General features: G+C 39.3%; 2 protein-coding genes across 2 annotated transcripts; both read right to left on the bottom strand.

Annotated features, from left to right (window-relative positions):
• Positions 1-137: 137 nt before the first annotated feature.
• On the bottom strand, positions 138-7,609 carry LOC139950255 (2'-5'-oligoadenylate synthase 1A-like). The gene is made up of 5 exons (XM_071948872.1): positions 6,289-7,609; positions 3,813-4,031; positions 3,360-3,648; positions 1,969-2,338; positions 138-1,279 (listed from the first exon to the last, which is right to left on the bottom strand). The coding sequence occupies exons 2-5, from the start codon at positions 4,026-4,028 to the stop codon at positions 1,111-1,113; spliced, it is 1,044 nt and encodes a 347-aa protein (XP_071804973.1). The 5' UTR covers positions 4,029-4,031; positions 6,289-7,609; the 3' UTR covers positions 138-1,110.
• Positions 7,607-9,010, bottom strand: LOC139950916 (inactive 2'-5'-oligoadenylate synthase 1B-like). Its single transcript, XM_071949757.1, has 3 exons — positions 8,971-9,010; positions 8,491-8,866; positions 7,607-7,760 (listed from the first exon to the last, which is right to left on the bottom strand). Exons 1-3 carry the CDS (start codon positions 9,008-9,010, stop codon positions 7,607-7,609), a joined length of 570 nt encoding a protein of 189 aa, XP_071805858.1.
• Between the last annotated feature and the right edge of the window lie 1,671 nt (positions 9,011-10,681).

Below are 10,681 nucleotides of genomic sequence, written 5' to 3'. Positions count from 1 at the left end.
CTAGTTTAAAAAAATACAAACTAATGGACAAAACACAAATCAAAGAAAAGAATGGTTTAAACAAAGACAAAACGCAACGATCAAATCATTTTGTTTTAACAACAACAATTCCAAATCAAACTATGACAAACTACATTATAATTAAACATACTTGTTTTTAAAAGACCTTTATCAATTTGTGATTGTCTCTTTGTGATGTCACAATACGAATCACAATGGTAATTCTTACCATTCCGATGATTGAAAGGGAGCCATAGCAGCTCAACAAGGTGGGCTATCATTCACCAAATTCTAAAAAATACTACACAAAACGACGCATCGGATAATATAAATCTCCTGCAACTAACTTATCCTCGACGAGAAATACACAAAAAATTAATAAGAAAACAGTACATTCACGGATGAGTAATACAAGGGATCAAGAGACATGGGCGTGGCCTTCTATTATAGTAGGTCTCTATGCTATCACACATCAAAATATTTATAATATTGCGATTCAACCATGATTCAATTATTATCCATCGGCTATTTCAGTGACCAAAAGATTATTTCAGTATTTTGCATGTTTGCGCTGCTTGTTTTTTAATTGTATATAATTAATCAATCGTAAGTTACTGCTTCATGTTTTGAAAGATGTTACAAGTCCGTTTGAATGTGGCTGAGGGTGGACCTCTTTTGTTTGAATTGTAGGTTTTATTCCTTTATGTTTTAGCTCCTGCTTCATTGCTTTAAGAGATGTTCTGTGCCAGTTTTATTTTGGCTTTTAGAGGGTTTTTAGTCCATTCGTGATTGGTTAGTGGTTGTACCTTCCTGTTGTTATGGTGTTTTGTGGTTGCTGTCTTTGCAAATCTGGACCTGTGTCCACGTGTGTATTATCATAGAGGCAGTACATGCATGTGCCATGTACTTGCATGTAATTTGGGTGTATAATTTGACTGCGTATCTCGTTTAGGCTAAAAGCTAAGCGGAAAATAGCCTGAACATCTGACGTCACACTTCGAGGCTCGTGAATAACGGATAAAAACGGGGCCCACAATCTAAGCTATCCGAAAGTAGCAGCAGGCACAACCTTGATTCCGAAAGTAGCAGCGATTCACCAGGCTAAATGTCTTAATTGTTCCAATTTTTCCGGCCTCCTCGGACTCGTCCGACACTTCTCACAAGATCGCTGTGTTCCACGGTCATACTTGCGGCTCGAGCAAGGTCTTTCTTGCTCACTAGATCGTGATAAAGCTTGAAGACGTTGTTAGTTGGATTGGCTGGGTCCAATACGATAGGTCTGTGGAAAGAGTGAACAATTATTCATTAAAATTAAGTTGATTTCAACTAAAGCCCAACAAATCGGTCCAATCCACTCCGTATCATTGGCCCCACCCAGCACGCCTGCTATCAAAATCTTTCGTTTTTTTTGAAGAAAAAAAAAAAACCCAAAACAAAACAAAACAAAAAAACATCTGCAACGATCTGCATCATGCCACTTACCGATCTAATGGTCATGAAGTTGTAGATAGCCCTAACGCATAGATTTGTTCAAACAAACATCTTAAGTTTTAGGTAAAATTCAAATGAATTTTAAGTGTGTATTTTCTCAACGATCTAAGTTGACACCGACAACTTGCTCGCACACACGCTCTCACAATTAGTCGGGTTCATTCAATTGTAGCAATTGATCGCATCATTATGGTGGTTAAACAAAACACCCCGAAAGATTTTGACATCAGACGTGCTGGGGCCAAGGGTACGGAGTGGGTTGGACCGATTTATATTTCCACTATGCCTTACCCTCATAGGCCTGAAATGCAATTTCGAAAAAGAAAAAAAAAAAACCCAAAAAGATCAAGCATTGGTTGCCAACAAAGTAGGATCATTTTTTTTATTCATTCAAGATTATGAATGTATTTTTGTGAGTGCCAAAAGCGTTTTCCTGATACTTATGTAGTCCGGGGTTATCATATTATTTATTATTACTTTTCCATTCCTGTCATTGCCGTGCGGGCCTGTTCTTCGGAATAATAGTTTGTCCAATTGACTGGCTGTAGGTACTTGCAATAGGAGGTAAAGATCGTTATGACGCAACGGAACCCTCTCGCCAACTTGAAGCTTTTTGGAGACCCAGCCCTCTCCCACATATGGATTGTCAGCAACTCTAGAGGGTAGGACTTGCGCAGAGATTCGGGAAGACACTGGCCTGCCCAAACCTTGACCATCCGGATGAGAGACTTCACTGCAGTAGGTTGCTTCTTGACGAACTCCACCTGGTCCTTAACCAGGGAAGGAGAGTAATATTCCCTGGCACCGGGGCTACTTTGTTGCATCTTGTTGAACATGTGGCTACTATCTACGAGGGAAGGCAAAATACATACTCTCTAAAATGCAAAAGAGTGAAAAAGCACCTTTGAAGAGCCATATGAGGGACAACTCTTTTTCGAGTGGTCTTCCACTCTTTTAGATTGAATTTTGAACTTTTTGAGCGATTTTCACTCTGCCCTGGAGTGAAACCCCTTTAAAAGAGTGAAATAACCACCACTCTTTTTGAAGAGCCATATGAGGGATAACTCGAAATGTAAAGAGTGGTGTTTGTTCACTCTTACATTTAGAGAGTGTGACGTGTTGGTGACATAATTCAAGTCATGCTAAAATCATGCGGGACTCGGGAGGTATGAATATCAACTGAGATGGATGTTTGTTGTGGCCCAAGTTACAATTCTTTTGCATGTTGGAACTTGAGTATCATTCATGTTGCCAATTTCCCCTGCTGCACATTAAAGTCACCTGGAAGTGGTATTTTTTCAAAATAAAGCTTTTGTCACTAATATATGTGTTTTGATGAGTGGAATGTGAATAAACAGTTAACTAAGGTTTTAAAAATCAGTTCTTATGTTATTTACAAATTTAAGAGTAGACCCCGACCCGAGAGGGCGCTGTTCGTGACGTCAATCGAGGCAGACTTTACCTGTAATGCGTAGAGTAAACACAATTGCAAAGTACATGTATGGACAAAGTCGTGAGTTTGTACGTTTCAAAAAAAAATTGTTTTTGTTTTTTTTCCGGCAATGCCGACCAGGTGTATTGCTGCTGAATGCAGAAAAACACTTTTTGAAATGTACCAACTCACGACTTGGACGTACATGTACTTTGCACGTGTGTTTACTATACGCATTGCAGGCAAAGTCTGCCTCGATTGACGTCATAAAAGGGGTAGGCGGAGTCAGCCCCCCAAACAACTTTATATATTTTTTAAACATATAAATAGTGACAAACAATTACTAAAAAAATTGTTTTATTGTTCGTAAGCATATACTCTTATGTTTGAAAGAAAAAAAATTATATTTCCAGGTGACCGTGACTTTAAAATTTACCACTGAAACTGGAGCTGTTGTCAGCCGTCGGGACGAGATCAACGTCAACAGACCGACCTTGAACTTGAATCGTGAAACTCAACAAGTATTGCTTTAGTTGGATGTTTGTAACACCCGACAATCTTAAATCCACGTGTTTCTTCAGTTGTTTTAGAACTTCATTCAGCTGCTCTTGATAGCGGGTGGGCCCAACTTTGTCAACAGGTTCCATAGCAGGTTCATTCATGAATACAACCAGATCAACATCAGAAATATCTTTTACCATGGTACCCTTTCCCAGTGATCCACCCTAAAAGTTTGAACATAAATAAAATAAATGCACTATATAAATTATATCTCAGGATAAATAACACCCCAATTTTTGTAAAAAAAATTATGATTCTGCCTTTCAACTAATTATACAACACTATTAATTGTAAAGTAAATTTACATATTATTTGCGAATTACTCTACCTTCACAACCTTGCTGTGAAGAATTGAAGGGTCATTCTGAATTGAAGTAACCACTTCAGCGATTGCAGCGCGGCATGCTTTATCGAATTCTGACGTTCCATCCTGAATGTCATCGGCGAAGTATCCTTGCAGGTCTTTTGAATCAGAACTATTCCAAATCCAAGGGGGGGATTCCGTCATCTTCCGGATTAGCTCTATCTTTTCCGTCCTTTCCATGATCTACAGTTATAATAAAGGCAGGGTATAAAGGCATTGGTCATTGAATCCGGCCGTGACACTTGTGTATTAAGCAATGCACTTAACCATTACTTCGTCCTTTGGATGGGACGTAAAGCCGCTGGTCCCATGTGTTGTGTAGCGTGTGTAAAAGAACGCAGTGCACTTGTCGAAAAGAGAAGGGGTTCGCCCAGGTGTTCCTCGCTATGGATGCTGTATGCACTGCCCTCTGTAGCACTTAGATAGTATTAGGCTTTACTCAGCGCCTTGAGTATCCTTGTTTTGGTAAATACTTCGATATTATTATCCATTTGGAACGTTCTTTTACAGTTGACAATGCTTGTATTGTATCAATGTACTAGAGTAACTACCGCGGGATAATTACTAACTGAACTGAAACCAACCCCAAGTTTCCAGACGGTCTATAGATCACCATTCCAGGGGCGGACTCATTAATATTTTCACGCGCGGAAGCGCTAACGACTTGTCATCAAGTCTAATGCATTTATCATTTGTTATCATCGGTAGTAGTCACTAGCAACATCGGGGGCGGGGTGAAGGGGTCACGCCACAAACGCAATCCTGGGGTCCATTGAGGACAAAATGTTGTAAATGAATGCTCTAAATGTTAACAGAACATGTACAATTATTTTCCATGGCTATAACTACATGTACTGTGTGCGTTGCCTCAGATATAATGTAACATGACAATTAAATTCCTTCGTCAACAGACGAACGGCAGCAACCTATAGTTTTGGTTGGAACAATTCTCTCGCAGAAAAACCTTTTCATAAAACCTCCACTGACGGTTTTTGAAATGCCTAGAGGTTAAACAAAGTACGTTCAGGAAAAAAAAATCCCGGCTCAGTGAAAAAAAAACCCGCCCAAAATAAAGTAGGCCTCATTTCAAATTATGTCGATGTTTATATATACCCTTTTTGGGACAGGGTGGACGTTTTGTCAATCAAAATAATAGTCTGTTTTATTGTCACACCTTATCATACACACACATTATAAACAGTGAATTTCACTTTGATTTAACGAGTCTCAAAACATAAAAATTGCAAAAATACAGTACACACTAAAACCACGTACAACAATACGCACATTATACAAATTATGGAACATCCAATCTGGACACATTCACATTAACGAATATTATGTGGTGCTATTTATAATAAACATGACATCTATATAGCGCCTTTTTGATGTATGCATTTAAAGGAACACGTTGCTTCGGATCGGACGAGTTGGTCTATAAAAAGCGTTTGTCACCGTTTTTTATAAAATGCATATGGTTGGAAAGATGTTTTAAAAGTAGAATACAATGATCCACACAAGTTTGCCTCGCAATTGCGTGGTTTTCCAAATACTCTGCGAACTAACACGGTCGGCCATTTATGGGAGTCAAAGATTTGACTCCCATAAATGGCCGACCGTGTTAGTCGACGAGGTAAAAGAAAAACCGTGCAATTTCGAGGCATGTTTGTGTGGATCATTGTATTCTACTTTTACAACATCTTTCTAATCATACGCATTTTATATAAAAAACGGTTACAAACGCTTTTCAAAGACCAACTCGACCAATCCAAGGCAACGTGTTCGTTTAACGTAAAACTACACCAACCAATAACAATTACCATTGCTCGTGAAGCATATATTATAGGCCTACTGTTATGTGTTATGCGATATAATTGAGAGAGCATTTCAGCCGTATAAATGGTTTTCTTTTTTTAAACAGGTAATAACCTTGATTAAAGGGAATTGGTATTCGGTAATTACTCAAATAATTAATTTAAAAACTGACTTAGTAACGAGTAATGGAGAGAGGTTAATAAATTTTAGTATAAAACATTGTGAGAAACACGGATCTTTCTGAAGAAGCATAGATTTTGAGAAAGAGGTAAATTCTAACTAAAATAATAAAAGACTTCTAGCCAGAAGACTTTTATTCCTATCTGAAAGCAGACAAATTCGTCCAACAAGGGTGTTTTTCTCTCTCATCATTTTCCTCGCAACTTCGATGACCAATTTAGCTCAAATGTTCACAGGCTTTTTATTTTATGGATATGTTGAGGTACACCAAGTTAGAAGACTGGTCTTTGACAATATTACCAAACGTGTACCTTCCCTAGGAAGGGAGTCTAAACTCACAACGCGACTTGCAACTGGCTGATTGTGATCCCTTCCACCCTTTCCGCCCGTAAACATGACATAAACATTATCGACATGTTTCACAGAGTATTATACTAAAACTTACTGTTTGTGTAATTCTCAATTCGTGGGATAATATCTTGCGTGAAGAATGGATCCGTCTCCTAACTCACTAGTCCCCGGTCTGGCTTCAACGCCCACTTTCGACGTCCACGCTACCGTCACCCAGATACACTTCGTATGCTCACCTATTGTGCAAGACTGTTATTCAACGGTTCCACAGTCCAGCCTATTGCTATTACATGTATTAATAAAGCGGGTACCACGCATGCGTAAAATTAAACGGGGAATCCCATAGACCATGGAGGAAGGAAATGCATAGACGGAGCAAACATTTTTACAGATTATTAACATAAATAAATTACATACTAATTTAAAGGAAAAAGTCTACATTCGGTTTTGTTTAACCGTTCGATTGTTTTATAAATAAAGCAACAAAAAGAGACGTTTAATTTGTAAGATCGTAATATGGTCTAAAGGTAATTCAATGAAATCGGCTATCCATGTTTATGTAACAAAAAGCATGTCTTATCATACGTTCATAGTTAATAATTTTATACTTTGAACAACTTCGCATCCTTTCTGCTTTTAGACGCTTTGCATGACGTACAAGACCCCCCCTAAAAAAAAAACCTTAAAAAAAACCGCCGTAACTCACTTCCAACAGATTCGGTTGATCGTCTTCCTGTTGTTGTTCATTATTTCCCCTTTCTAAAGAATTCTCTCGCGAGGTCCACGTTGACCTAAAAATATCATGTGGTGTACACTGTTCCATGTTGTCTAAAACACCCCACAACCAAGGGCGCTCCATAGCCCACAGTCTTATAGGCACTTTTGTTGAATCCATCCACTTGGCATAGCATCATTTTCTGCTGCTGCATCATATCTGCCCTACCTAGCACCCTCACTGAGAAAAATGAAGACTTATCATTGGCTGAGAGTTGCGCGTTGCGCGTGTAGAGACACGCGCGCGTGCCTGTCTCTACGGTTTGACCCGTCGAGTCGATGGCGACCAATGGAAACAAGCAGTCGGCAACACACGTATATTTATGATACATACCATTTTAGGCACTGGAATAATTGTCAGCATTGGTAACGAGCAATTGAGAGCTGTTGATATAAGTATAACACATTGTGAAAAACGGTTCCCTCTGAAGTAACAAAGTTTTTGAGAAAGAAGTAATTTCTCACTAAAATATTTGAAATGAAGAAGAGACTCTCACAGTAGGTCTCGAATTCAAGCATCTGAAAGCACACAACTTGTGCGACAAGGGTGTTTTTTCTTCCATTATTCTCTCTCAACTACGACGATCAATCGAGTCAAAATTTTCACAGATTTATTATTGGTGTCCCAACCAGCGCCTTTAATTACTCCAGTCTCGACGGACCCGGATGTCTCTAAGTAGTTCCGTGTCAAGGGTCACCTGGGCAGCTCGAGCGATGGCGCGCCTGTTGGATCGCTTATCGAAAATCTTACACACGTTGTTTGTCGGATTTGCTGGATCTAAAATGACTGGTCTGAAGAAGAAAAAAAGGGTAACAATTATGTTATCGTATTGTTTATAATTAAGGCTAATAAATCGAAATTAAATACGTTGGAATTTGTAGAGAAAGACAGACTAACGAACAAACCTGAGCAATGTTTCATGCATGACTTGTTTCTCAAATTTCTGAGGGTTGACTCCTTCTGTTCCATTCTTAGTAATGTAGAATTTAAACTCCATAATTACCTAGCTTGTAGACTTGACTCAAGTCCCAATCCCGTGCCATCCCAGAAAACTACTGTTTTGTGAGACTCTGCATTCCCCAACCTGTTCCGCAAGCGGAAACACATTTACTTTTGACGGTGAACGCGCACTGTTTATGTACAGTATGCTACGGGTTGTTTGATGGTAAGTTGGCGTGTACGCAAAGAAACATCTCACACGAGAATGGGACTTGAATCAAGTCTACCTAGCTTGAGGACACTGGCTAGAAGCTGATATGGCTGCCATGTGTCAATGAATAAACCAACAATTAAAGGAACACGTTGTCATGGATCGGACGAGTCGGTCTTAGAAAAGCGTTTGAAACCGTTTGTTATGAAATGCGTGGTTAAAAAGATGTTTTAGAAGTAGAATACAATGATCCACACACGTAATGACTCGAAATTGCACGATCTTCCGTTTACTTCGTTTTAAGAAACGCGGTCGGCCATTTTGTGAAAATGGCCGACCGTGTTCCTTTATTGAATGATTGATGGACTCACTCGTGCATGTTGAGTTTATCAATGGCGCGCACTGCCAGAGCATTATCATAGAGGTTGGGCCAGTACATCTTCCGCAGCTCCGTGCTCCCGCTCGCCAAAGTCTCCATCACATTCTTGAATCCCTGCACTTTGCTAAAACCTTCCGGTTTCCCTGTCTCCTCCCAGAGGTGAATGGTGACCAACTCAAAAAAGTAAGCCTGCTTGAGGTTGTCCGGGAGCGCGTCGTGCGCCCAGTACTTCACCAGGCGAATGAAGTCTATTACGGCGGTGGGCTGGCTCCTGACGAAGTGTGTCTGGTGTTTGATCAGCGAAGCCGTGTATAACTCCCTCCCGTCTTCGTTGCTTTGAAGCATCGCATCGAACATGTTACAGAGATCTGTGGAAAGAAGAAATATACAAAAACTGCCCCACAAAAAATCATTTATCATTGATCTGTTCCTTGCTCTATGATCTGATTGCGAATAGTGTTGGATTTCTGACTAAAGACAACGATGCAGAGACAAGCACTGCTGCTCTCCATACCTCCTATTACGTCAGAATGGACCGGAACCGGATACGGGGGTGGGTCAGGATGACTCCGTGTCAAATTGGATAACACTACCAAGGGTCAAACTGACGCGTAATCTACACAAATTAGCCTCGAAATTGCGTGGTTTTCCTTTTACTTTGCGAACTAACACGGTCGGTCGACGAGGTAAAAGGAAAACCACGTAATTGTGAGGCAAATTTGTGTAGATCATATCTACTTTTACAACATCTTTCTAACCATATTACATTTTACAACAAACGGTTACAAGTGCCTTTTATATAGACCAACTCGACCGATCCAAGGCAACGTGTTCCTTTAAAGGGAGTCTGTTCTTGTATACGCTATACACTGACTGTAGCTTCTCCTCCATTAGCGGCCAAAAGGGCAATAACTAGTTTAAAAATTTTTACAAACTACGGACAAATCACAAATCAAAGAAAAGAATGGTTTAAACAAAGACAAAACGCAACGATCAAATCATTTTGTTTTAACAACAACAAATCCAAATCAAACTATGACACACTACATTATAATCAAACATACTTGTTTTTGTATGTGATTGTCTCTTAGTGATTATTATTATTATTATTATTATTTTATTTGCCATAACAGTACAAAACATAATACATTGACAATATACCCCGAGTTGGGCAAGGGACAACAAAAGCAAATACATACTATGATCCGTAGATCCGTTGCCCCACATCTGGGGTACACAATAAAATTATATGTAGATTTAACATAATATACATGTAGTACACAAAGCATTAAAAAAACAGAACATTATACAACCAATAGCAAATAATAAATATATAATAAGAATACAAAATAAATTTAAAATAAATAAGTATAACGATAAGGTAAGGATAAACAATACAAGGAAATAAATAAATAAATAAAAAGTAAACCTTGTAGATAAATAAAACAACTTAAAATATTGCACAAGTAATTCAGCTAAAGGTACTATACAATAGATTCACGAATCATTACGGCAATTCTGACAATTCTGATGATATAAGAGAGCCATAGCAGCTCAACAAGTGGGCTAGCATCCATACAATTCTACAAAATATACACAAAATGACTTATCGGATAATATAAACCTCCAGCAACTAATTTTTACTCTTTTAAGAGTTTAGAAAGTTAAGATAATGATGAACCTTTCTCGCTTGTTAATATTTGGTGCGTTCGATTAGCTTTCCTGTGTCGACCCCGCGGTGCTCACTCGGTTGAGCCCCTGACAAGAGCTAATCGAACGATCATCATCACCCTCTCGTGGTGACGTCATGCACCTCGGGCCAGCCCCAAGTGACCCGTTCCACAAGCAGGGCACTTGGGGCTGATGTCAAAGCTGTTCGAACGCACCGGGCAGATCGGGTTCGACCAGGGAAGCTAATCGAACGCACCAATAAGAAAACAGTACATTAAAGGAACACGTTGCCTTGGATCGGTCGAGTTGGTCTTTGAAAAGCGTTTGTAACCGTTTGTTATAAAATGCATATTATATAGAAAGATGTTGTAAAAGTAGAATACAATGATCCACACAAACATGCCTCGAAATTGCACGGTTTTCCTTTTACCTCGTCGACTATTACACGGTCGGCCATTTATGCCCATAAATGGCCGACCGTGTTAGTTCGCACAGAAAAAAACGAAAACCAC

This window comes from Asterias amurensis, chromosome 18 (assembly GCF_032118995.1).
Source record: "Asterias amurensis chromosome 18, ASM3211899v1".
Taxonomy (NCBI): Eukaryota; Metazoa; Echinodermata; class Asteroidea; order Forcipulatida; family Asteriidae; genus Asterias; species Asterias amurensis.
This window is presented reverse-complemented; position numbering and strand designations above follow the sequence as displayed.

What these genes read in the sequence shown, in the direction of transcription:
- LOC139950255 (XM_071948872.1), bottom strand. Translation starts at nt 4,028, where the DNA reads ATGGAAAGGACGGAAAAGATAGAGCTAATCCGGAAGATGACGGAATCC. An exon ending in CAACAGCTCCAGTTTCAGTG is followed by an intron (nt 2,339 to 3,359) that starts GTAAATTTTAAA and finishes CTTCCCTCGTAG; the next exon opens with ATAGTAGCCACATGTTCAAC. An exon ending in GCAATGACAGGAATGGAAAA is followed by an intron (nt 1,280 to 1,968) that starts GTAATAATAAAT and finishes CTCTTTCCACAG; the next exon opens with ACCTATCGTATTGGACCCAG.
- LOC139950916 (XM_071949757.1), bottom strand. Translation starts at nt 9,010, where the DNA reads ATGGAGAGCAGCAGTGCTTGTCTCTGCATCGTTGTCTTTA. An exon ending in TCTCTGCATCGTTGTCTTTA is followed by an intron (nt 8,867 to 8,970) that starts GTCAGAAATCCA and finishes TTCTTTCCACAG; the next exon opens with ATCTCTGTAACATGTTCGAT. An exon ending in GATAAACTCAACATGCACGA is followed by an intron (nt 7,761 to 8,490) that starts GTGAGTCCATCA and finishes TTTCTTCTTCAG; the next exon opens with ACCAGTCATTTTAGATCCAG.